General features: G+C 31.1%; 4 protein-coding genes across 5 annotated transcripts; 2 read left to right on the forward strand and 2 right to left on the reverse strand.

Annotated features, from left to right (window-relative positions):
- The first annotated feature begins 9,264 nt into the window (after positions 1-9,264).
- LOC101207624 (Golgi SNAP receptor complex member 1-1) lies at positions 9,265-12,561 on the forward strand. Its single transcript, XM_011654697.2, has 5 exons — positions 9,265-9,534; positions 10,210-10,449; positions 11,146-11,313; positions 11,569-11,682; positions 11,974-12,561. Exons 1-5 carry the CDS (start codon positions 9,484-9,486, stop codon positions 12,085-12,087), a joined length of 687 nt encoding a protein of 228 aa, XP_011652999.1. The 5' UTR covers positions 9,265-9,483; the 3' UTR covers positions 12,088-12,561.
- A 643-nt stretch (positions 12,562-13,204) lies between these two features.
- LOC105435165 (hypothetical protein) lies at positions 13,205-15,829 on the forward strand. 2 transcript variants are annotated; one of them, XM_011654698.2, is made up of 2 exons: positions 13,205-13,785; positions 15,400-15,829. In XM_011654698.2, exon 1 carries the CDS (start codon positions 13,360-13,362, stop codon positions 13,714-13,716), a length of 357 nt encoding a protein of 118 aa, XP_011653000.1. In that variant the 5' UTR covers positions 13,205-13,359; the 3' UTR covers positions 13,717-13,785; positions 15,400-15,829. The 2 variants fall into 2 exon arrangements, with proteins under 2 accessions (XP_011653000.1, XP_011653001.1); XM_011654699.2 differs by having other exon boundaries at positions 13,206-13,798.
- On the reverse strand, positions 14,983-17,885 carry LOC101207376 (aquaporin NIP6-1). Its single transcript, XM_004152122.3, has 5 exons — positions 17,544-17,885; positions 16,954-17,178; positions 16,657-16,851; positions 16,227-16,288; positions 14,983-15,629 (listed from the first exon to the last, which is right to left on the reverse strand). The coding sequence occupies exons 1-5, from the start codon at positions 17,772-17,774 to the stop codon at positions 15,428-15,430; spliced, it is 915 nt and encodes a 304-aa protein (XP_004152170.1). The 5' UTR covers positions 17,775-17,885; the 3' UTR covers positions 14,983-15,427.
- Positions 17,886-21,197: 3,312 nt separating this feature from the next.
- Positions 21,198-25,707, reverse strand: LOC101207134 (50S ribosomal protein L1). Its single transcript, XM_004152121.3, has 10 exons — positions 25,039-25,707; positions 24,763-24,834; positions 24,180-24,221; positions 23,988-24,090; positions 23,518-23,582; positions 23,360-23,404; positions 23,170-23,277; positions 22,975-23,062; positions 22,762-22,808; positions 21,198-21,679 (listed from the first exon to the last, which is right to left on the reverse strand). Exons 1-10 carry the CDS (start codon positions 25,651-25,653, stop codon positions 21,590-21,592), a joined length of 1,275 nt encoding a protein of 424 aa, XP_004152169.1. The 5' UTR covers positions 25,654-25,707; the 3' UTR covers positions 21,198-21,589.
- Between the last annotated feature and the right edge of the window lie 1,415 nt (positions 25,708-27,122).

Genomic DNA, 27,122 nt, shown 5'->3' on the forward strand with positions numbered 1-27,122 from the left:
TACAATTTATCAATCGTTTAAAAAACTAAGCAAAAAGTTCAAAATCTAAAACTAATAGTTTTTAAAATTTGTTATTGTTTTTGGAATTAAAAAAAAGAATTCAACTATTTTACTCAACAAAAATGAAATTCATAATAAGAAATGAAAAGAAAATTGACTTAATTATTAAAATCCAAAGACAAAAAATGCAATCGTTAAGAAACATGACCTTAGTTTATGAATTTTTATAAAAATAAGCTTAACAGATCTTTGAAATAATTTTATATTAATAATTATACGACATTTTAAATTAAAAATAAAAAATTTTAAATGGTTGAAAATCTAGTAGAAGATGGAGTTAATTATTATGTAAATGTGAAAATCAGAGTCAGAGAAGAAAATAAAGTTCTTCAATGAATATGAAAGTAGAAAAAATGGAAAGATGAAGTTAATTACTTTATCAATACTCAACTTTAATAGTGTGTACTATTTGAACTTAAATTATTTATATCAACTTATAAAGTTTGAAGACTAAAATATTACCTTTTTTAAAACTAAAAAAAAAAAAAAACTAAATTCATCCCTTTTTTAAAATTTGAAAATTAAAAAAGTTTTATTTTAAAAATTCATCGATAAAATAATATATATATATTTTGAAATTAAAATTTATTTTTGGAAACATTTTTATGTAAAATAATTCATCTTATAACCACCTCACTCCTACGTTTTCTAAAATAAAAATAAATTCACATGTTGTTATGATCAATTATAATATAATGACAAAATATAGTGACCTATGTTTTTTAAAATAATGTAATGACCTAGTTTGTACTATATTTACAATGACCTATCACCTAAGTTTTTAAACAGGTGATGTACCCTTTATCTTCGGACTTATTTGTTTGTCTAACTATTTGATTATTTGATTATAGAATATAATTTTTTCTACATTGTTTTTAGCATGATAGAATCAAACCTTTTAATTTTAAAATTGATAGTACAATTAAGTTACTAATTATGTTATGGAATACACGTTTACCTTTTTTTTTCTTTTTAAAAAAAACTTTATTTTGCTTCAAAATCGTTTACTAAATTTTGTCTTTTATCTCTTTAATTACTTCAAATCATTTATACTACGCCATGAAAAAAGTCGTCAAAGAAATTTAATATGACTTGTTGAATACTACTTTAGTATTCTCAAAGATTGAAATGTTGATTTCAATGTCTTAGGTTTTTAGAAATACCGATGAAAATAACGATAAAATATCAACATCGATCAATAATAAATTAGCGTAAATCATCCATCTTGATTTAGTTTAGTGTATATATATGTGTGTAATTTTATTAGGTTTAACCTATGCTTTTAGTTTCAATTCTTTAATTGCATTTTTTAGTAAGGGCCATTGGGGAAATCTAATGATGTGATCTTTATATCACCATGAATCTATGATTAGTTAAGATAACAACAAAATTGTAACCTAAACAATTTTAGTATTTTGATTATTGATATAAAAAGATATCAAAAAGTTACAAAAGTACAATGAGAAATTATTGATTGTATTAATAATACAAAATTAGTTCCAAACTTGTTGTAAAATATAAAACTAGACAACATAAACATGTATATGATCTTTTTGTGGCAAAAGCTATACAATTTAGAGAAGAACGTGACTTGAACATGAAAATATTTCTACATCGATATAATCATGCTTTGTCATACAAACTTCAATATTTAAGTTAACCTTACATAACTTTTTTTTGGTATGAAATCTAAGAGTTAATTACATTGGAATTTTATTCTCCATGGCATGTGAGGTTGGATGTTGATATATTATGTGTTTCACTAATTAAGGCTAACCTCGACCTTTAGCTATATTTTGAACCTAAGACGATCTGCTATATTTTGAACCTAAGACGATCTCTTGGACTAGAACATGCATGGTCTTTTGTAAGGCTTAACTTAACCTCGACATGTTGGTCTAGGAAAACCCTAAACCAACCCCTTTTCTAAGTCGATATTTATCGCAAGTTTTCACTTCATATTCGTATATGACAATTGGCCTATATGTAATAACTCATAACAATAAATAATAGTAAAATAAATAAACCATAAATACGACAATAAAAGCTTTTAATTTTGTAAATATTTTCAACTTCACATTATCGTAAAAGTATTTATGGTTTTGAATCATTACACATGTGTATATCTATCTAATTAAATTTCTTTATTCATGTGACAGTAATGAAGAGATAGTACACACTATTTAGTTTTAATTAGTTGTATGATTAGAGAACAAATTGTCATAGTATATATTGACTTTTTAGTGAGTAGAAAGTAGGAATCATAAAATCCTAAAACAATATGATGAGTAAGTGGGAGAAGAGAAGATTTATGAGAGAGTTTGAAATACATATAGATATATATATATATAATGCATCTTATTGCATGTCCACTCAAACTAAGCACTTGTAACAATTATTAAAATTTCATTTTGTGGTTATGCAATGCAACACCAAGTTGAATATTATCTTTTCCTCAAGTTTTTAAAAGGGTTAGGTAAGCATCCACAAGTGGACTCATTCCTCCAATCAACTTAACTTATTTATAATATATCACATCCTTTCATTTCTCCAAACCCTACCATATCTGTTTTCTTTTTCTTCAAAAAAAAAAAAAAAAAGAAGAAAAGAAAAAAGTAGATTGAAATGATTAATTTGAATCTTGAATGTATGTTTTAATGGTGTATTTATTTGCCAAAGATTCAGGGATGTTTTTCAACGATACAAAAAATGAGTCAAATTATTTATAAATATTATAGTAACATACTAACCATTTTCATTTAAAACAATTATCCATTGTTTTTTAGTTAAAATGAATTAGAAATTTTCTTAGAAATATATATAAATATAACAAAATATTACTATTTATTTGTAATAGATTAGGATATAATTAAAGATATATAAATAGACAAAAATTATCTATTTTGGTCTATTACGGTCGATGATATCTAAAATATTAAAATTAATACCTAATGAATAAGAATCCACAATTACTATTCCAATGTCAAGAAAATGTTTCAAAACTATCGTAAAAGTTGTTGTGGGATAATTTTTCCCTCTCGGACTATAGAAAATAAAAGTGAGAGATTCAAATTCAATTAATTGTTTTTATATGAAATATTAGAAAAAGAATCATATTATATATAGTATTTTATTTGGAATGTATCTTTCAACTATTTTGCAAAAGAAAGTGATTTCACTAAACTACTTATTAGCTAAAAGAACAACAAGGCAAGTACAATGTTTTAAGTTTTGTATTATTTACACTAATCAAAGAAACGTTTTGCATTATTTTATTGGGTTACTCAACCTTTTAAGTCAAAAAGTTCTCTCTCTCCCTCTTTTTTTAACAAAGAATACTTTGATGTTTGATGCATGTGTGACCTCCAACATTTTCTACGATTCACAGTTATATGACAAACTGTGGGAGAGGATTGAACATGCAACATGTACTGTTCTAGGCTTAGGGTTTGGACTACCAAGATTTAGAATTCGGATTCTACACCGGATGGTCCCGCATTTTCCTAATTGTGATCCGGCTACATCATTCTTATTTGTCTTAACTAGGGTCTATAAGAATCGATTTCATTTTGGTTCTATGGTTATTTTCTTTGTGTAAGTGCTTCTATTTCTACTTTGTAGTTTGATTGAGCAGTGAGTTTTTAGTTCAAAACCCACCTAAGAAAACTTAATTTAAAAAAAAAAAACATAGTCTAAAACTTTTAGTATGGAGGAAGAATATTGGAGGGAGAGAATAGAAAGAGAGATTCTGATTTTTCAATGTTCACATTAATTTGATATATATTCTATCCATTCCAAACAGAAAGTGATTTTGTACAACAAAACTGAACAGAGAAAAAGAAAGCAAAAACTCCCACTTCTTAGTCACTTCAATTGAGAAAATGTCCAAATGGAAGAACCCTAATGAGACCCAAATAAGCCCTAATTGAGAAGCCAATGGGACCTTCCCACGTGTGAATAGCAAATGTGATTTGTCCTTATTCCTTCTTCAGAAAAGGTGACAAATGGCCGACAATTGCATTGACAAATTGATGTCAAATAGAAAGAGAGAAAGAAAATTTAATTCTCTCTCATTAGGGTTCTTCATTTTCTATGGTGGTCTCCCACACTAAACACTACAAAACATACAATATATCATATTTCTAATTCATTATGTCCCCTTCTCAATTACTGTTTCAATTTTGTTTGAGGCATAATAAATTCGAGTTAAACATCCATACTCGCGCTCGTTTAAATAACCGTCTCGTTCCGTTCAACTTGAATAGAAAAATATATAAATACATATGTATATTACATCGTTTTCGTCATATCACTTTTATAATAGGTACATTGAACACGTACGATAATAATTTTGAATAAACATCGATATCTCACTTGTTTGATTACTATTTCATATGCTTTGAGATCTATGTTTATTTTTTCAAATTATGACAAACGTATATATATTCACATCTTGATTAATTCACTTTTGTAATAGTATTGTTTTTAGACTCAATTTTTAGTACTCTTTTAGATAAATATTTTTAAATCTCGACACTCCCTTTTCTGATGCTAGTAGTTGCAAAAATGTTAATTGGTTTCATCATTTATTTTTATGACAAAATGCTATTTTAGTTCCTGTACTTTGATACACGTTAAATTTTAGGTACACTATATTTATATTAGTTTATTGTTTGATATTTTTTTCTCAAAATGCCTTTAATTACTATCTATTCATATATTACCATAGATTATGGAAACATACACCTTTACTATTGTACTTTATTGCCTAAAAAACTTGTTATTATTGATCCGATTTTGGTAAAAAAATAACTTTCATTTGAGGATTAAATTTAAAAGTTGTTTCAAACATAAAATAGAATAAAGTAAAATTAAGTAATAAAATAGTAATTTTTCCTTATTTTTATAAATGTATTGTTAGAAAAATCGATAAAGTATGGAATTACGTGGATAAAATCCAATTCACACCATTTTTATACATGGACAGAAACTAATTAAAATAAATTTAATTGTTATTTTGGTATAGGAGAATTTGAACCACAAATCTTTTAGATCCTCGACCTACACTCGTGTTAGTTGATATAGTCAATTTCAGTGTTTTGAGATTTGTAAAAGTAGCTAGGAGTTAGACGATGTGATATGTGTATAACTAAGTTGCATTAATGATTTAAAACATATATACATTTTTCTAATTGAAAATTTGTCATAGCGAATACGATTGTTTATTATTGAAAAGTTGAAAATTCAACCAATCTGTTTCTATCTGGGACCATTCTTTTCGATACAATTTCGGCGAAAGATTTGAAATCCCTTAGTTATCGAGATGCACGGATGTCAATTGTGTTAATTTCTTCGTGATCATTTTGTTTATTTTCAAATATAATAAAATAAATCAAAATATTTATAAAGTATAACAAAATTTCAAATCGATAGAAATCAAACCCTAAACCCTCTCAATTTTATTTCATATACTTTAAAATTGTCGAAATTTAGTTACTCCTTTTTTAATAAAAAAATTGGTTTACAGAATATAGCAAAAATGCCATTTTTAATTGGATTGGATTAAAGACCAAATGTTATATATATATATATATATATAATTTAATGCCATTACCATTCAGAATTAAGAAGAATTTAATGTTAAAAGACAGAATATTTCTTCTTATAATTAATATTTAATAATTAAGGAGAAACTTATATGTTTTCACATGAATTAATTTATATCAAGATATATGTGTTTGATCATTGTTTGTGTTAATGAAATGTCTTGAACTAAAAAGTAAAAAGATTGAAAAGAAAGAAGATGCCATGGGTAAGAATGCACTTATAAAATTACATTCTCTTTTAAAAAGTTCATCCATCTCTTTTTTCGGTTTATATCCAATTGAATTGAAAGTCCAATTGTACACAACATGACTTCCTCTTTTTGTTGGTTTATTTATTTATTTAATTTATTTAGGGTTTCTTAAATTTTCTTCCCAAAATCTTTATGTAAGATTTTCTTTGTCCACTTTTAACTTGTTCAATTGATGTGTTAATTAAAGTGGTTCACTAATTCAAATAATAAAGCAAATCCAACCAAAATTATGATTCTTTTTAAGATGCTTATTTGGTGAATTTAATGACACCAATATGATAAAACCATTGAATTTGAGCAACTTCTATCTAATAGAAAAAACAATGTGGAATTTTTTTTTTATCTTTTCGAATCTAAATCTTTAAAACCAACACGATGAGGTCATAGCCCTTGTAAATCAAATATATCTAGATAATTAAATTTAATTTTTGCTCGTTAATTTGAGTATTCTATATATTGTGTTATATTCATGTTAGTTCTATTTTTTAAAAAATAAAATAAGAATTTATAACGATAACGACTTGATTGATATTTATTAATAATTCTCCCTATCATCAACCCACTTTTAAAATCTAATTACTATTCAAATTTGGCAACTAAACTATTATTCTTCCATATTTACTATCTTTTTCCAAATAGGACTTTGCAAAGAAATATATAAAACTAAAGGGGAAGCTTGGTTTTTTGTTGACTTGCATGAAGAATAAGAATCACTTTCCAAAGTATATAATTTGGCCCAAAGTGTTTTTTATTTTTTGGAGGAAACAAGCAAAGCATAAAGTTTGAAATGACTAAGAAGATGTTTTTAGGGTAACTTAAACTTACAAACTTGGCCTTTGATTCAAGTCTCTTTAGATTACAAAACTAAAACGATGTTTTAGTAATACTATACTATAATTATTAATTCATAAAATTTAAACATTGTCACTATTTAAATTATTCATAACAACTAAGCATTTTTAGTTGTTTGTATCACACATCAAAATGAAATATCGATCGATGATATCACACATCACATTTTAAAATAGGGTGTTTTTTTTATTCTTCTCCCCCTTCTAGTGTATTTTGTTTGGTAGTTCTTAGGAATATAAATTATTTCGAAACTTATATAGTAGTTTTTACTTTACGTGTCATAGGTAAGTTTGGACTCGATGAAATACAAGTTGGAGTTGCCATCTTTTTTGGCTCAAGTTGGACAAAAGGAAGGATAGTTCCAACTATCGATCCAAAACAAAAAAGAAAGAAAAAAAGTGACTCGATCGAAAAAATTTAGATTTGAAAAAGAAAGAGAAAAAAAATTCTAAGTCAATTTGCATGGTGTGTACACGTACTATTATGACGACTCAAGAAGAAGTAAGACAACTCTCATTCAAAAAAGTCGTCTCTTCTTTGATTATATATAAGCATTATGCATGAAAAGAAGTTGTGACAAATAACGATGTTTAAATACTTCTCTTCTTCTTCAAGAATTTAGTTCAACTATGATTAATTAACACAATCAGTGGAGTAGAAGTTGAGGAGTTTTCTTCTCCCTTATCTGATCAATTGAGAAAAAAATAATAAAGAAAGAAGTAAAACCTGATTCAACAATGTCATATATTCTCTTGCTTTTTTAGGTTGAAAATGTTGGATATATGTGTTCGATTTATTAATACGTAGTAGTTTAGTATTTATATTGAATATTTTAATATTAATCTATGATTTAGTGGATCATATTAATTTAGTTAACTTAGTATTAAATATGCTTTGTCGGGTTATTTGCATTAAATTAGATTTGTTCAACTTTTCAGTATTAATTTAAGGTTTGATGGATTATTTAGTATTAGTTGTTAAGTACTTTTTTAGTAGCAATTTGTGGTTTGATAAAAGCAGAAGAAGGTCCTATAAATTATACTATGATTTTATGTTAGAGCAGGAATAATGTTTATATATGTTCGATAGTGAACGTCTTACGTATGGTACACATATCTATCGAGTGGATGTATTGTGGAAGAGTTACAAATTATAATAACAGTAAATTACTTTTATGATTTAAAGTAGTTTTTGACCCGAACATATATTAATGGACACATTAAAGTAATTTCAAAAGAGTTGGTGGGTGAAGTTTTTTTTGCAATACATTGTTGGAAAACTATTTTATAGAGTTGCTTTAATAATTGAGTAGATTTCTTTTATAATATGATATTTAATATTATTGTGCATTTAAAATCATCTCTTTGATTATCATTCATTGTTTTAGAAAAATAATGTTGGGACATATGATTCATGATTCCATTTATTTCCCAGGTTATATATTTTATAATATGGGTATTGGATAGAAATTCAAATCAAATGATGTTAAGCCAACTAACTACTTTTATAATTATAACCTATCTTTTTAGTATGTTTTTTTTTCACCTATATGATTTCTAAGAAAATTCTTACGAGGTCAAACGACGTCCTTTTTAGGGAGTCACGTGCTTAAACTTAGAGTTCTTATGATTAAGCTACAAAAACTAAAGATGTGTTTTATCGCTATAGATAGCAACTTTCAATTCTCTTAAGCATTTATTAACCATACTTTCACGTCTTCGTGACGCTTCTTATTCTTGTATGATATTGGTTTTATTCATACCCTTTCCTCAAGTACATAAGATGTTATATAGCCATTGGTTTTCCCTTGGTTCACATCTTAGTAAGAGCAGTTCCACTTTGATACAATATTTACCACTAATAGACTTGGCTATATTTACTATTTTTTTAAAAAAAATAATGCTATATACTTGATTATTTATTCAAAAAATTGCTATAATATTATAATTACCAAAGAATAAACCCTTGAGTCTCTAAAAAACCTTCGACGATATCAACGAGGGATAAAGTAATTATAATAGGAAACAATTTTGAAAATAATAATTAAGTGTATAACAACATTTAAAAAAAATTATAAATATGACTACTAATAGACCTTTATCATTGAACACGATCTATCGATTTTAATAAATTTTGCTATATTTATAATTTTTAAAACGTGGTTACATGTAATAATATTTTAAATCTAATCATAGCATATAAAATAGTGGACCAAGAACGTTGAAGGCCCATATATCTCTTTCCCTTGAAAGAAATGGGCCTAAACAAAGCCTATAAAAAGTTAGCCCAGCCCAGGTAATAAACACACGCACGTGACGACGAACTAGCATAGCAACCGCCTTTGACGACGACGTTTCTTAAGAGAAAGTCAAAAACGAAAAAATACTAAGCCGTTTACATATTCATTAGAACTCACCTGTAAGCCAATTAATACCGATGTTTAAAATGAGAACGGCGTAGACGATCACAATATTTTATTTTTCTTGATTAAAGCTTACGCAAAATTGAATTTATTTTTGCTTCGTCAAGAACTCTTACCGGTTGATTTTTGCAGACGATCTGTCTCGTCTCTAAGCGAACCCATTTCTTCGTCCTCTAAGGCTAAAACATTTCACCAATCCTTGAGGAAGAGGCGGAGGAATTGGACAGATTCGAGAAGAGAGGATTCGATTCGCAAATTTTGACCCCTGTTTTTTTTTTTCCATCAATAATTGATGTCCATATCCATGGAGATTCCTAGCTCGTGGGATGCCCTTCGCAAACAGGTTTGAATTCTTGTTTCCTTTTGGTTGTTTAATTCTATTTGCCTTGTTACCTTTATTTTTTTCGATTCGGTTTTGTTTTTGGCTTTATTTCTGATTGTCGGTAACCTTGAATCTTGTCGTTTGGATAACGGTGAATATGACCCGTTTCTTGTTGTGTGTGATTTGGGGAATTATTAATGATCGATGGTTTGACTTTTAACTCCTGATCTATAGTTTTTTAGTTTTGAATTGGGATTTTGGAATGTGAGATGTGAATTTGGTCCCGTTCTTGTTTTGATTATACTGTGCAAGTTGTTAATCTATGAATTGTAATTCTTGGTATAATTGTTTTATGCTTCTTTGTACAGAAATGTTATACAGATTGATAAGCATTTTTAAACAATTGGGAGTCTGGGTCTATCTCATAATCTTTCTCTAACCTTCATTTTATTATTTTTCTTTTAAATTTTCATTGTTGGTAAAATTGATTAATTTATAATGAAGATAATTTATTGATGCTCGAGGATTTTGCAGTGAAGTTGGACTGGACTACATTGTTCTGCGTTCCCAATTATATTTATATATATATATTTCTTTTGTATGTATGAGAAATTGAGCTTTTTCTCATTTCTGCTTTTTAATTTGTTGTTTTTTTTCTCTTTTTTGTAATGATAAAGTTTCTTATGTTTCCTACAGGCAAGGAAACTTGAAGCTCAGTTGGATGAGCAGATGAATTCTTTTCGAAAACTGGTTTCAACAAAGGGTTCTACGAATGTTGAGACAGCTGATAGTGATATTGAATCTGGGATAGAACGGCTGTTAAAGCAGCTACAACAAGTGAATTCACAGATGCAAGCTTGGGTCTCATCAGGTGGTTCTGAAATGGTTTCCCATACCTTGACTAGACATCAAGAAATTCTTCAAGATCTTACGCAGGTACTTTGTTTTTAAAATTTTTGTGTAGTAGCTATGTTAATCTTTCCAGATTGGCATGGAAGAAATCCTAGTCATTCTTTTAGATAACTAGGAGTTTTGAAGAATTTCCTTGTGCACAATTACATAACAATGAACTCATGGTTTTGGTTAGTTGGCGTTTTTGTAATGGTGGTATTGGAACAAAACTTTAGGGTGTGTTTTGTAGGTGATTCAATAACATTAATTTATGCACAAGGGATTTAATTTATAAGAGTTGGATCCGAGCCCTTTACTGTTGTGGAAAACGTGATTGGTAGCAGATTTAGAATTTTAAAACACTAAAAACAGATATATGATTTAAAAATTCAATTTCTAGGTCACAGGGTGAGTATCCAAATCCTGTTTTCAATAGATTCAATTAATTTGAAAACTAGAAATTTAACTTCGGTACAACACCACAAGCTCTTATCTTCCATTAGGGAGAATCTCTTTCCCCTTTAATTATTTATATTGATATTGTTGAATGTGAGGAGTGATGAGAATGAGGGTAACCATTGGAACTCTTTAGATTTCTTTGTGAGACCTGGTGTATAATTATTCTATAGTAAGTAACAAGCTAAGTTCCTTTTTTTTCTCGTGATGTTTTTGGTTTTCATTATCTTGCTAGAAGTCTGTTGTGCATGGAATGTAAGACCAAGTTTTGTTGATTTAGTGCAGGAGTTTTATCGTCTTCGCTCAAGCCTCCGAGCCAAGCAAGAACATGCTTCACTTTTAGATGACTTCAGGGAGTTTGATCGGTCAAGACTTGAATTGGAAGATGGTTTGGGAACTGCAGAACAAACTCTTCTAAAAGAGCATGCCACTATTGGCCGTAGCACAGGACAGGTATCTTTACCTATCATAATTATTTGTATGACAACAATTCCATTATATTCTACTTGAAGGTTTGGTTTGTGGATACCTTTGACCGAATTTCATTTTTGGTTTATCAACGTTATTACCGTATTAGTTACAGTAGGAATGAGAAAGTTGTGTAAGTTATCATGTTCTGTTACCTGTCATTTGTTTTGATGTTTTCTGTATTAGTTATTATTTACATGTAGGAATCCAGCGTCTGGGTCTTAACTTTTGGTCTTACAGATGGATAATGTGATTTCACAAGCTCAAGCGACCCTAGGTGCACTTGTCTTTCAGCGGTCGACCTTTGGTGGCATCAACTCAAAGCTTAGTAACGTTAGCAGTCGCCTTCCATCAGTAAGTAATTATTGTTGCTCTTTTTCTATTTTTCTAGGGCAACATAATAGCTTTCAACCCAAATAATTTTCTAGGGTAATTGCAATGGGTAACACTTTTTGGATAATGGTCTATCATTGATATACCCTAAGAATTGGATCTAAATTCTATCATAGCTACAAATGCTTTATATTGAATTATATCAATTGATACTTTCAACCTAATTGCTATATTTGCAACTGTCCCAATTCTTGTTATCTTATATTCAAAAGACGAATCCATTCCACTGATTTAATTCCAATGATGGTTCAGGTAAATCATATTCTTGCAGCAATAAAGAGAAAAAAGTCGATGGACACAATCATACTCTCTCTTGTTGCGTCCATATGCACATTTCTGATCTTCATCTACTGGTTGACTAAGTGAGTTGTGATTATGTTCTTGGCAACTGTGTTTAGTGAAGTTGTTACATGCTTGTTGTTTACATACTCTTTTACAGGGTCCACCTCATCTTTTCTTATCGACTCTATTTGTAACAATTTTTCCCAGTAATTCATTAAATATTTTTTGTAAATGTCACTGAACGTTATTCCCTTGTTGGGGCGGGGTGGTGTGAGGGTAGTATCATGTAATAATCTATTTACCTGCTTGGGAAATTGAAGTTGGTCCTATAACTACTTTCATATCATATATTTAGGCATAGTGCCATCAAAGAAGATTGAGTACAATAGGGGTAGAGAATTTGAAATGTAGACTACTTGGTTGCTAATATAATGTATGTCAGTCAAGGTCAAGCTCTACATGTCTTGGTGTATTGTTCTACATTTTGATTATTTTCTGATGCTTTGTGAAACCAAGGTTGCATCCCTTATCCAGCATGTGAAAATATTGCTTCTGAAACACCTCATTGTATTGACAATGTATTTTTGTATATATAAATTTTGTTGGCAAGTTTTGTGATAGGATCTTTGAATATATTTGAATTTTGATTTGGAATAATTATCTGATCGTGATGATAGTGTAGGAATATTTAACTGTGTGCATTGTGAAATTGTGAATTAGAATAGGATTGGTAAGTGTATTTTTTTCAAAATTATAATACTAATATTTGGAAGCTTTTTAAAGCATTTTGTTTGAAGTTATTGTAAATAGCAAAGTTATTAAAAATATTTATAAAGTATAGTACCATTTAAAGTTGATAGATATTTAATTCATTTTGCTATATTTGAAAATATATCTCAATTATTTTAATTTTGTAAGACTAATTATGGTTTAAATAAAATGATTCCTGTTATTGTATTCATGAAGTTGACAAATGTATAGTTTGATTAATTATGCGAACAATAACTAGAACTAAAGAGAACAACCTTTCCATATAAGTTTTTAATATTTAAAAATAATTATCAAGCAAAATTTTAAATATAATTTCACTTTCGTTTCTTAAAATATCGAAAACAGTAAAATTTAATTCTTCATAACCTTTTTAAAATTATTTAAAAAAGAATTTAAATCTTGTTACTTTATAAATCAAATTTCAAAAGGTAAATCAATAACAAATTGAATATGAGGCTGATTATGTAATATATTACCCTTTCTTTGGTGCACCAATCTATGGAAAAATTGGGTGTTTGTAATTTGTGAAGTGAGAAACTATCAAACAAAACAGCAAAGCGTTGGACCAAAAAAGTGGGAGCGGGAATGGAGGAAGACGATGATCCATGGTTAGCTCCCGATAAGTTCTACCATTTCCTTCTCTGTTTCTCTCTCACGATCCTCTTCGCTTCATTCGCCCTTCACACCCGCTATCCATTCATCCGTCGCCACTCCATTCTCATCGGATCCGTCCTTTCTCTTTTTGCCGGAGCCGCCAAAGAGGTCGCCGACGAACTCGGCTTCTTCAAGTCCGCCGGAGCCTCCACCAGGGATGCTGTTGCCGACTTTATCGGCGTCTTGATCGCTTCTTTCCTTCTTCACGCTCTCAGATTCTCGATCCGCAGCGGCGGCGGCGGCGGCGGCAAAGAAGCTTGCCCTAATCGGGACATTTTAATGGTCTGAAATGATATGGGAGGGTTTTCTTTTCTGCTACTGATGGAGGAATGAGTCGACGTTTTACTTTGATCAAAGGTATTCGTTTGAGGTGAATTTTAACGTGGTTTCGTTTTCTTTATTCTGATGAGAATGTTTTATATTTGGGTTGCGGACTTCATTTCCTGAGATTCTCTAGCATCATTCTTCATTGGATTGGTTTCAGCTTGCTTGTTTTCATTGGAATTGTTGAAGAGATGTTCAATTTCATTACGGTGTCATTAATATTTTTAGTTAGAGAGTGTAAATTAAGAAAGGAGGAGTAGATCACTTCTTATTGTAGTACATTTTGTATCTATGCAGATTTAAGTGCTGAGTTTACGATGTGCTTAATAGATTTTGTTAGGTGATTGGAATATAGCATCAAAGGATCTTCAAGGTTTATCTAATTTTTCCTTCCAAATTTGAGTAATAATGATATCACCAGGCTCTTTATAACATCCTTTAAGATTTTTTTCCTTGTTTTTGACAATTAGATGTTGTAGGGTCAGATTAGTGATCACCCTTTCTTCGACCTGTGTCAACGTGCTTGCTTATCTGTGTTAATATGCTTGCTTGTGTGTTGACGTCCTTCCTCTACTGCATGTTGATGTGCTTGCTTTAGTCATGTTGACGTACCTGCTGCACCAACTTTGCTGTGTCAAATGACCTACGTTCCCTAAAAGCTCATTGTATAGAGAAATAGCTATAATCTCACTAGATAATCTTTTTGTTGAATTTTAGAAATTTTGCTGGTTTCCTCACAATTTTTTTTCTAAATGGTTTTCATCTTTCTTGAGGAAACATTTATATTCGTAGCCTCTTTCATCCGCCTTTTAGGGAGAAAGGTCTCTTCTTGTGGTTAGGCGTGTTAACTTTATTGTGGGATCTCTAGGGAAATATTAATAGGGTTTTTAGAGGAGTTGATAGGGACTCTAGTGATGTTTGATCCCTGGGGACGTTTTATATTTCTCATTAATTTTCGATTTCAAAGACTAATTAATCCATAGGTGAGGTTGAACGTGGTTGGTTATTTTTTTTTTTTAAAAAAAGGTCTTTTAAGTACAACTTGGGGTAGGGGGATTTGAACTCGGAATCTCTTGTTCTCAAGAAAGATACTGAGTGCTCATGTTGACAATTTGGTTATCTTTTCTCTAGGGTTTTTTTGCGGGGCTTGTTCTTTTTTTGTATCCCTTTGTGTTTTCTTTTCAATATTTCTATAAATGAAGAAAAATAAATATTGTCATAGCCAAATTCTAAAAACAAATTTAAAAGACTGTTGTTTGTAGTTCTTAAAATTTGGGTTATGACTTGGAAACATTCATAAAAAGGATTTCAAAAAACTAGAAATCAAATGGTTAGGGAGATAGGCCATGGTTTTCTAGTTACTACCTGAATTGAGTTTACAATTCAACTGCTATAGTTTCATTTCTAGATTACAAAGACAATTATTAGGCAGTTTCTTTTCCTTTTGGTTAAGCACTGGAAATCCTTTGGTTAACTATCATACACACAATGACCAATACTTGCAGCCTATCCATACACATTGTTCTGTTGCGTATTTACTACTGATACTGAACATACATTTGGTTTCATTTTTCCATCTCATCCATCTTTCTGATTTAGAATTTGTCTCAAGGATCTAAGGTTCAACATGTTCTCTGGGTTAATTAGGTAGGTAGGTTGGGGGATCGATCAGTTGTCATCGTCGAAAGCTTGCTGCAGTAGAAGGCAAGCGTGAATCACCATCTTTGTCAGGCAACTTAACTGCAGTGTAGATTCCAGCTCCACACAATGTCCCTAATATGGGAGCTGTGAGGTAAATCCATATGGCTTTGAAATTGTTTACTGCAATGGCTGGCCCCAGTGTTCTTACTGGATTCATTGAAGCTCCAGTTGTTTGTCTGTTACATAATTAAAATGAAAAGCTTTTTAGTTTGTTTGTTGTTTAATGGAGGTATATAGGGTAACATTTGTTCATAAGATAAGGCTCTAAATTACGGTTTCCTTTCTGAAACAGTAGCCACTTTGTTCACGTCTACATTTTGAAGAGAAATCTATTACTATGAGTTGGATGAATCATTACCGGTTTGGTTTGTAATTATTAAATCTCTATACTTTCAATTCTGTAACAATTTAATCTATAATTTTAAATTGTTAACAATATTTTAAAACTACTAATTAAGATACATTCCAATTTACTCTTTAAACTATATTATGCAACATCGGTTTTATACTTTGAAACTGAAACAAATTTCAAATATTAAAGGTTGAAGTGAAAATTTTAAAACTATCCATAGATACCCAATTGAAATAAAATTTAAATTATGAAATAAATTTGAACATTTTAGAATTAAATTATTTCGGATGAAAAATGTGTTCGAAAATATTTATAATTACAATGAAAATTTAAAATCTATCCAAGGTAAATATAGATTTAAATTATAAAAAAATGTAAGAATTTGAAACAATTGGAGATATAGTTTTGGTTTTGTACATACCCCGCGATGAGTACGTTGAGCATAACCGTTGCCCCTACCGCGATTCCCGCTAACTCTCCCACCTGCGTTTTCATTTATTTCTTTATTAAGCAAAACAATTACAAAAACTTTTCAAGAAGTCAAAATATCAATAGAGACGGATATAATCGTAGTTTATCTCGGTATATAGATATTTTATAAACATTTTGATATAGAGACGGATATAATCGTAGTTTATCTCGGTATATAGATATTTTATAAACATTTTAGTTCATTTTGTTAATCTTTATTATTTATTAGAACGAACATCAAACTTAATTGTAATAAAATATATAAATTTAGAAGTAACTCAAATGATACAACACAGTATATTGGTATACAAATTCTAGATAAGTAGTGTAAATTAAAATCCTTACTAAGTAATCTAAACCCAAGGAAAAGAGGAACTCACAGCTCGAGTGTCCGTAGCGACCGCGGTGAGGACAAACATGAGGTTGAAGCTAATAATAAACTCAAGAGCAAAAGCTTGGGCATATCCACATGAAGGAATAGTGGCTCCTCCTCCCATTATTGGATCAAAGGTCCATTTCAATGCAAATGATGAACACAGAGAAGCCACCATTTGAGCTCCAATATACAATGGCACCTGCAAACATATGTATACATATATATCAAGAGAATTCAAACAAGTTTTAAAACATAAGCGGATAAGTGACGGTATGTAAAAACATTGATAATGGTTACATACATGCTTCCAAGGAAACTGCTTCAATGCAGCAAAAGCAATGGTGACAGCTGGATTCAGATGGGCTCCGGAGATGTGACCCGTTGACAAGATCACGATCATCACTGCAAGGCCGGTGGAAGCCGCCAGGCCGATCAACGTTTCAGTTCCTCCCGTCTTTTGGTTCACAATGGCAGTGGCAGTTCCGGCAAATATGAGAATCAAAGTGCCTATAAACTCTGCTCCCACCTATTAGTAGAGAAGGAGAGACAACTTTTATGTATATACTCTTTCAATTCCAAAAATTTAGAATGACTCATTAGGAGAGAGAGAGAGAGAATTGCTCTCTTCTTCCTTCTCTTTGTTTCAACCATAGTTTAAGCGTTTGACATCTTGAGCTACACTCTTGTTTGCATACTCTACTACAAGTGGACAATAAAAAATAAATAAAAAAAGAGTATTGTCAAGTGTGCATAACGATAAACCGTGGTTGGACAAATTGAGTATGAGCTCGACCGAGATGAATGCACAAAAGTATTTCATATGAGATGTGGGTTAGTGTAAAGCTTAAAACTTTAGAAACTAAAACGCTCTCTTTCTATATATAGGGTTACCTTTCTTGCAAGTGAGACAGGAGAGTATGGCAATGAACAAGAAGAGACTATTTTAGTTAAGCCACCTTCTTCACTCCCCCAATTATCATCAACATTGAAAGAGATGCAACTTTTGAGAAGAGATCTTTTACCATTCTCACTTCCATGCTGATTTTCTTTCACTCGTCCAAACAGCGGAGCTCCAGGAGTTCCCGGCGTCACCGGTGTTGATGGAGCTTCCTCTGTATCCATAGCACAAAAGTTCCAAAAGAGAGAGAAGGCTATGAAAAAAACAAGATTAATAAAGATTGTTTTGTTTTTGGCTTTGGGGTTTGTCACCTACTGTGGTTGGAGAGTGAAGTGTGCTGAGAATGTTTGTTTATTTATAGCAGAAATTTGATTGACTTAAGGGAATCCGAAAGTAAGAAAAGAGAAAACTAATAATGGTCATAAATAAGAGTATCACGTGACAACTTGTGATTGAACGATTAAATTATAGATATCTAAGTAATTTTTTTATAATATTTATTATTTTTCTCTCCCTAACATGCCACTTTTGAATTATTAGATTCAAATCACCCTTGTATTAGTCGTCTTAAATCAACGTGATGATATGTGATGGAAAGGTTGTGGTTCTAAACAAAATCCTTTGGGATATCATTGGGTGATTCCATGATTTTAGGTTGGCAAAGTTTTTATAACTTTTATTTATAAAATGATATTTATTGGATTAATTTGGTTATTTTGACCATTAATGATTGTTTTTAATTAAGATGTCACTGGGGAAACAAAATATTTAATATTGTTATTAAACAAAGCATATGGGATTGTGACACATCTCAAAATTGCACATGAGTTGGCTCTCAAATTTCTTATAAAATTATAATTAGAATCAATCCACCATTATTGTTATTATATAAACAACAATTATAAGCCATAAAGTAATGTCTCCAACACATGATTTTGAGTTGAAATATGATTGATTAGGGGAAGTATCCCAGAAGGTCTTTAGCTAATTAGTATTTTAATTCACTAATTTACTTTTAATGCATTATAACATAAATATATAAATTATCAAATGCAAAGAGAATCTCTGAATTAGGCATATAAATTATTTATAATTATTCCATTTTTGTTTCATAGTATTGTTCTAAGTAAAGCTTAATTAAATGGGTTGGTTTTGGTCCCTTCTTTCTAATTTCTATTTATTCTTTGGCTTCTCCTGCTTTAGTCATTATGAGAAAAATATATATATGTTGATGTGTGGCTAAAATTGGTTTACTTTTTGTTTCGAAGTATATATGCTAATTCTTCAAAGCATTAAGAGTGTATCGAATACAAAAGCATTCAATGCTATAGATTATTGGAGAGTCGTTGAGTTTTAAAATTTAATTGTATGGGTATTTCAAAATTAAAATGAAATCAAGTGAATTACTCTTTTTTTCCTTTGGAGGTATTTCGTCTTGTTTTTAATAGTTGGAAATACTATCGATCTTAAGTTTTCTATTCTTCGTTATACTTCTTTATAACTTTATTCTCTCGTCAAGAAGAAAGAAAAACGACCAAACACATTACATAATCAATCAAGAAAGATGACAAGGGAATAACCCTAAATAAATGATAAACTAGGTATAGAATATGACTAGGTGGTATAAAATTTGCTATTCTAATCGATTTGTGAATAATATTCTTTTCCATGTATCGTAGTTATCAAAAAATTAGAGTTACAATTGGAATTGAATTTGTTCTTTCATTAAAAGTGAAAGAAAATTCATATGCACTATGATTCATACAAGAAATATCAACACATTCGGAACAAAAAATACGAGAACAATATTCGTTTAGTACAAAAGTTATGAAAATGAGAGATCAAACATTTTACACATTTAAAAATATCATGTAAATTATCATTGAGCTCACTATTCGGTAAAATACAAAGATAATGCGGTTCACGATCAAATCAATGAAACGGAGAGAAAAGTTAACCCTATAAAGGTTTTAGAGTAAAGTAGAATATAAATAGGGTGTGGCACAAAAGTTTAGGATCCTTTTGTGACCCAAATGTCCTAATCTCTCTTTTCATCTATCTGTTGAAAACTTCCCTCACTTTTGATGACCAAAAGAATTTTACATCTTTCAATCTCATTGTGAGTTATTAGATCGTTGTTGAATCAACTTTTTTGCACTTATGCCAAAAATGCGAATGAATATTGTAGTTGAAGCTTGAGGCTTTAATTTCTTCGAGATAGTTCTCATTCTCTTTAATGATTAGTACTCTTACTCTAGAAGTAAACAAAAGGTTTAAGTGTGCCCAACCTTTAGAGTAATACACTAAACGTTTCAAAAATAGAATATGAAACACTCTCAAATTAAGAATGTACCACTTAATTTTTTTGAAAAAAAGATTATCTTAATCATTGTAGTTATTTTAATAATATCTCTAAATTTTCTAAAACATTCTTACAATTAGTATATAAACGTAAACTAACTTCTTAGAGAGGACCTTCAATGGCTCATGTACACAGATTTTACAAATGTCAAATATGATAGATAACAACACATCAAACAACTCTGCACACCTTATATCTCAATCGATTACTAGCACTAAAACAACAAATCCAAATAGGCTATGTATCATAATGTGCGACTCTCTGAGAGCATATTTCCTACGAGAGCATATTCCCTTAAATAGCCCAAACTTAAAGAATAACCAAAGAATAAATGGTACCTAGTCTTAACTCCACTAGTAAATTAGGATTATGATCATAGCACCATCAAACATCACCTATTTATATGATTATGCGTCTATAATCGATTTCAAACAACCATGTTTGAAAATATTACCTCTAAACCAAAGGAGGTTAAGCTCCAATCACCATAAGGTTCCTAGAATGTCGTAAGGAACCCTATGCACTAACGATTGAAAACACTTCTGATCGATAGAGGAGCTAGATCACACAACCCTCTCTCCAAACTTCGGCCACCATTTTGAAGGAAATCATCAGCATATAACCACAGTACTTATCATTGCAGAATAGGTTCTCTTTCTAAGGAAAGTTCAAATCATATCCAACAACCATATTATAAGCAATTATATAGTTGAATTACTATTTTCTCTATATAATGAGTCACCTTTAAAAGAAACATAATACCATAAATAATAATAACAACAAATTGTAGAAAAGATGATTAATTACTAGAAAAATGTTTAAAACGGAAGGGCATTCGAATATATTCATATTTGATTGTGAAACCCCTGAATTATGTCACATTTTTCAATATGTAATCATAATAGAATTTCACTAATAGAACAATCCTAACAAACTCTCATTTGCAAAGGTAGTTAGATTATTCTTATCAAGTTTACTTAAGCACATTGCAAATGTACTTTGTTCTTTTTACCGTTGTTTAAGGTTAATCAATAATGATAACTACAATAATAATTGACAAAGAAACCTTCAACTTCACAATACAACTGTGTTTGTTGATTACCAATTTAATTGAAAGTTATTTCATATTGATTACAAAATACAAGTAAACCACAAACATACAACCTACTTTTTAAATTACCATCAACTCTCCCAATAAGTAATTCATACCTCAATTTGTAAGATCAGAAAACACAACTAATCAATGATTCAATTAATAGAGAAAGAAAAATGAAGAGATTCGAACTGTTTCACAAATCCAGACTTTATCTTTATAAGAAAGCTTGCCTTTTATTTTCCACAAGCAGCTATGAGTCTCACAAGTCACAAGGAGTACTGAAGACCACAAAAACCACAGCTAGTGTTTAGTGATAAACAAACTGCAAGAGCCCAGAAGATCGATCAAGTAAATACAACAAACAGAGCAAAGCCAAAATCAAAATGACTCTGCTGCTATTCAGTAAAAGCTAACAGTTTCTACCTCAGTACACAAAAAAGATGGAATGTCCTCAATAAATAGTTGAACATAATCCAATCCAATCTAGACTACTTCCTGCTTTATAACAATTGAATTATAATTGGGGAAAAGGGAGATCAAAGATGAAAAAATGGCTACGAAAAAACCTACAACTTTAGATTTCATCGGACCACACCACTTAAGTACTTTCTGTTGTATTGATCTGCAACTTTGGACAATGATTGTATTGTGATTGGGAATCCGGGACCCATCTGCAAATTACAAAAATAATGAGTTATTTCACCATTTAGTAGACATTCAGTAGGTGCAACTAAGAGGATATAAGATCCCAAAGAGGAGATATGTATCAGCGAAGTGTGCAACCATCATTTCGGTTTATGAACATGTACTATAAACAAATTATTTGGAAGTAAAACTGACATGCATCAACTTATAAATAGCCTACCAATAGAACTCCAAACGTAGTGAAATATAAGGATCAGAATTACAACAAAACTTTCCCAAGTATTTAAGGTACTTGAAACCTCCTTTTTTATCATTTGTGGAATGATACTAGAGCCTAGAATATTAAACAATTTCCTATTCTCTCCCTATTTTATGATCACCATAACCCTTCCTTAGCTGATAACTAACATGCCCTCAATACTGAATAATATTCCTTAGCATTCTATCACCTACAAAAATAAAGGATGGACAAATAGAGAATGGGGTCTTATGGTCAATATTTAGAACATAAACTGTCTCATGTCTCATATCCTTTACTAACCTTTCAGACATTTTATAAGATTTATCATTGGTCAAAACAGCCGACATTCCCTTAACTATTTTAAATATGTATGCTACAGATGAATTATTCAATATCCTTGATAGCAAAATAGTACTATGAGAATTTTTGGAGCCGTTGAACTTCTTATTTTCATGCCAAGACATTCACAGATTCTGACACAAAATGTTCATACATCTGAGTGACTCATTCATCCAAATAGCACAGACACATACTTTTTTAAACAGTTTTAGGAATTTCACAAAAGGAAGAGGCAGATAACTTGCAGCCTATAGCAATACATATCTAGACTTAACATCAAAATAAGATCTTAAAGTTGCAATGAAAGAAAGCCCGTTTATGAAATCACAATATTTGTCCCAAGGACCTCCATGATCCATGTTCATCAAGTTTGGAGTTAGAAACTCATGCATGATTACTATTGCATGATCCTAGTAGATCCTTGAGAGATTTTCACACAATAATTTTAGTGTTGAACTCAACAATGTATCACTATGCTCCTAAGAAATTCAGTGTTGCAATGGCCATAACAATAGTTGAGAGAATTACCGTGCTACATATGTGGAAGGAATTTAAATATCCAGCATATTTTGAGGCTGCAAGTACATATAATTTCAGTCAGAGAAACCAAAGAAAATGCTATGATTATCGGCAGAAGAGTCAGTCCGTTGATAGGAACATTTTTCGTAAAAGTAGTAAAAGCACTTAAGTTCAATGTTGAATGAATTTGTATCATGGGGGGGAAAAAAGAGTACAACTTGCCTTTTTTCAAGCCAACAGGCTTTGCAAGCAAAAGAGCATTCACAAATGCACCAATATTTTCTCGTAAGAACTCTTCCGAATGACTCACCTGCAAGAAACAGTTTGTGCTAATTAGATGGGTACTTTCTGAAACTGCTTCAGCATCTGCATTCCTTATGAAAGTAAGCTATATGCTTCAAACTAAAGTTATTTTACCTTCCCAAGCCCCACATGCACAATAGATGTGGAATCCATTTTAAAATGCATGTGTCCTTCTCTTGCTTTCTTTAAGGCCCCTTTGATATCACTGGTCACAGTACCTAGCTATACAATATGTCAGCACATCTGATTTGATTTCAATCTATAAGCAATGGAACACCAAAGAAACAGAGGATTGTGTGCTCACTTTAGGATCTGGTAGCAATCCACGCTGTCTCAAAATCTTGGAAATCTAAACACCAATAACATCAAACTTTGAGTAAATGTTTTATAAAAATATTCTTCTTGAATACACAGCCATCAGCATAGAACAATACAATGCACAAAAAGTTAATTTCCATAAACCTTGCCAATGCGCCTCATCATTTCAGGGGTAGAGAAACACTTATCAGCATTGAATTTCCGACTGCCTGCATATATAAAGTTAAAGAAATGAAGTCCCAAACAATTATTAGTTCGAAATTCAAGTTCATCTAACTAACACAACCAACTTGATTTTGCAAAGCTTTTGATCATGTTTGTTGGGCCCATTTGAACTATATTATGAGAAGGTTTATCCAAGAAGAAGAACCGATACTTAGGTGCACTTCCACAAAACTTCTTAAGCTGTTATTTTTTCATGACAATCCTAGACAATATAGAGAGACCTTAAAAGGGCTAATTCCACCTCTCATAACATTAGGATTAAATTTAATTTGAACAACTTGAAATTTTAAGGGAAAAATTGATTCATTGAATAGGTTCAAGTACAAGAATGAAATAAAATTTTCCCTAATAATAAAAAGGAAACCCAATAGGATCAGTTCAGTTCTTACTTGCAATTTGCTCTATTAGTTCAAGGCCACCTACAATATCAGCTCCAGCAGCCCTTGCTTCCTCAGCGTCAGCCCCTTCAGCAAAGAAAGCCACTTTGACAGTCTGAAAGGTAATATATATTTTTTCAACAAATTAATTATATATTGAGTTCCAATGTGACATGCTCATTCAACCAGAATTCACATGCTTACCTTCCCAATGGAATGAGGCAGAGTCATGTTACCCAGAACTTGCTGCATTTTAGAGGAAGAAAGTCATGAATGCAAACAACATTGCAGTAGATAAATACATAGCAAGAACTACGTAGGTAGAATACTAAAGAACGAAAGAACAGACTTCCTCGGCTACCGACCATACAGAGAGAAGAGGGAAGAAAGGTTAGCTGTTCAGCTACCAGCTGGTGAAAGAGACATTTTTATCTCATGTTCATTAAAAATAAAGGATGTGGATACCTTTCAGAAGTTATATAAAATGAGTGTCAGAGTAAACAACAGACACATTTAAACTTTTTAACAAATTTAAATAGTGAATCAGACAAATCATTCGTATATATGCCCTCTGACAACCTACTTTAAAAACTCTATTAAGGTCAGGTTAAACTGAGCCGTTAACGGATATCACATTCTAATAAACTAGTTGAGTAAGGAAATTTCCAGGTTTCCTTTCTCTCCTAAAATGCCGTAGTTCCAATCTAGGCTAGTAACAGAATCATTCAAGCTTAATTCCTACTGAGAGCGAGTAATCCACTGAGTACAAAAATAATAAACGCAATACCATTTTCCTAGCATCAACCCCCAACCTTGCATGTGCTTCAACAGTCTCATCAAAATTTCCCTTGGCAGCAGCCTGAACTTGAATTTTAAGAAAAAGAACAAAAAATGAAGATTAAAGGATGGGATTGTCAATAACCATTTCTAAAGCACGTTCATTTTACAACTTCAAAGATCATGTAGACAAATATTCTACAATCTACAACTTTCAATTCTCCCAAAATGCAGGAATTAGAGAAACTTCCCATGAAAAGTTAAAACCACAATCTTATACACTGACCTTCACTTGCCGGATAGCGTCTATCAAATCAAGAACTACCTTCTGTTCCTTCTTCTCGACTTTGATCAGCATCGGAAATGGAGCAGTAACTTTCTCCTCCTCCGCAACCCTCAAAACCCTCCTCCTCCATTGATTCGCCGCCTCAATTTTCTTCCTTTCCTCCTCCATTTGCTCAGTCACCACACCCTCTTCTCCTCCACCCGAAGCCGAACCCGTATCTTCCGGAAGCGGAGCAACACGTGCCGCATAAGAAACGGGAGTTATAGTTGGAGCATCCTTCATATATCGAACATCCTCACGAGTCCACGTCCTCCGACCTTCAGGCCTTGGCGGCGGCCCCTGTGGAGGCGGTGGAGATTGAAGCGTTACTGGGGAATCTTGGTTCTCATCGGCTTGTGGCTTGGGCTTGACGGCGTAGGAAACTGGCTGAATGGGAACGGAACGAGAGGTTCTTGGAGAGGATTGATCAGGGGGAGAATCGGGATCTGGGTTAGAATCAGATTGAGAGGAAGAGAGTGATCTTCGAAAGTGAAGGAAGTGAGAAGTTGAAAGAGAAGGAGGTCTGGCAAAGGAATGGCGGCGAGCATGAGTGAGGATGAGCTTGAGAACTGCCATTGATGGGTTGCAGCTCCTCAAGATGGAGAAGAAATAAACTGTGGTTTTAGAGGTTTAAGTCGGGAAGAGATCGCAGCTTCTTGGTTTAGAAATATGAGTCGAGTCCGGCCGCCCCGGTCCGGTCCGTTGTGACCGTCTATGCTATTTTCTTCATTTATTTTGGAAATTGCAAAGGACACCCTAACATATAGGCCAGTTAATTATGCTCTCAAACAAACTTTTAGTTATAACAAATGAGCCCTTTAAGTCTATATAAATATTAAAGTTAGACCCTCTAGTAAAAATTTAACTCTCAGATTCGTAATAAACTAATTTTTATTCTTTTAAAAATATCTTTAAGATAAAACTTCAAAATTTAACATAAAACTATAATTGAAGTCGATTAAACCCATTCAACATCATTAAAACAACGAAAAATTTGTAGACGTTATGTTTGATAGCTAAAACATAAACATGTGAAAATGATCGTCAAACTTATACGTCAACTAACTATCATATCAATGCAGCGTGATATTAATGTACACAATAATCTAATCGCTTTTCATACATGTATGTAGGGACTACAATTACTCTATTGAAATACATTCTTGCAATAGAACATAATATATATCATTTACACCTTATAAACATATTAAAAAGTTATGTCAGTAATTATTGACAGATTTAGTATAGGTGAATGGAAGCTCCCTCCAAATTTATTTTTTTTATATAAATATATAAAAAAAAAAACTCATATAATATCAATTTTAGTAGTTAATCGGGTGAAAAGATATTGTCTAAACTCTTTTTTGAAGGTTCAAGTTTCACTCCTTACATTTTTTTCAGATTATTTTTACTGAGTTATAGAATTTTCGTCAACAAAATTTATGGATAGAGAAATCTACAGTAAATTGAAAATCACGTTAATATAACTCCTAAAACTTTTGATAATGATGTATAAAATATTTTTTTTCTTATTATTCTCAAGCCATTTAAAACAAAGGACATTCTTTGATGTTATTATTCATATACTTTCAACTAAAAACCTAATATTACTTTGATCTCACTTTTTGAATTGTAAATTATTCCAACAATTTCAATCCAATCTAAAAACTCTTAAATAAGAGCATTGTGACCCATGAATTATATCTCCATGAATCATTTCATAGAGATAGCTCCTCCCTATAAAATTGAATTAGCTCTCAAATTCCTCCCATTAATAGCCTCTACTTCATTGTTTCTATCATCATTTTTTAAAAAAAAAAAAAATCACCTTCCTATCACTACTACCTTTTTACCCAAACTTCTTCTTTCCTATTTTTATCTACACAATCTTTCTCTTTCATTTTAATTACTCTCTCTCATTCACCCCTTGAAAGAAACAGTACGTCCCCCTCGGCCCTCTCTACTGCACTCAATTGAAATTTGACGCATATCGTATTTTGGATATCTATACGCAAAGTAAAAAGGACTACTTCCTCGCATCATCT

Source organism: Cucumis sativus, chromosome 4 (genome assembly GCF_000004075.3).
Source record: "Cucumis sativus cultivar 9930 chromosome 4, Cucumber_9930_V3, whole genome shotgun sequence".
NCBI classification, from domain to species: domain Eukaryota; kingdom Viridiplantae; phylum Streptophyta; class Magnoliopsida; order Cucurbitales; family Cucurbitaceae; genus Cucumis; species Cucumis sativus.

What these genes read in the sequence shown, in the direction of transcription:
- LOC101207376 (XM_004152122.3), bottom strand. Translation starts at nt 17,774, where the DNA reads ATGGATACAGAGGAAGCTCCATCAACACCGGTGACGCCGGGAACTCCT. An exon ending in CTGTCTCACTTGCAAGAAAG is followed by an intron (nt 17,179 to 17,543) that starts GTAACCCTATAT and finishes CTCTACTAATAG; the next exon opens with GTGGGAGCAGAGTTTATAGG. An exon ending in AGCAGTTTCCTTGGAAGCAT is followed by an intron (nt 16,852 to 16,953) that starts GTATGTAACCAT and finishes ATATGTTTGCAG; the next exon opens with GTGCCATTGTATATTGGAGC.
- LOC101207624 (XM_011654697.2), top strand. Translation starts at nt 9,484, where the DNA reads ATGTCCATATCCATGGAGATTCCTAGCTCGTGGGATGCCCTTCGCAAA. An exon ending in TTCTTCAAGATCTTACGCAG is followed by an intron (nt 10,450 to 11,145) that starts GTACTTTGTTTT and finishes GATTTAGTGCAG; the next exon opens with GAGTTTTATCGTCTTCGCTC. An exon ending in TTAGCAGTCGCCTTCCATCA is followed by an intron (nt 11,683 to 11,973) that starts GTAAGTAATTAT and finishes ATGATGGTTCAG; the next exon opens with GTAAATCATATTCTTGCAGC.
- LOC105435165 (XM_011654698.2), top strand. Translation starts at nt 13,360, where the DNA reads ATGGAGGAAGACGATGATCCATGGTTAGCTCCCGATAAGTTCTACCAT.
- LOC101207134 (XM_004152121.3), bottom strand. Translation starts at nt 25,653, where the DNA reads ATGGCAGTTCTCAAGCTCATCCTCACTCATGCTCGCCGCCATTCCTTT. An exon ending in ACGCTATCCGGCAAGTGAAG is followed by an intron (nt 24,835 to 25,038) that starts GTCAGTGTATAA and finishes ATTCAAGTTCAG; the next exon opens with GCTGCTGCCAAGGGAAATTT. An exon ending in ACTAATAGAGCAAATTGCAA is followed by an intron (nt 23,583 to 23,987) that starts GTAAGAACTGAA and finishes TTATATATGCAG; the next exon opens with GCAGTCGGAAATTCAATGCT.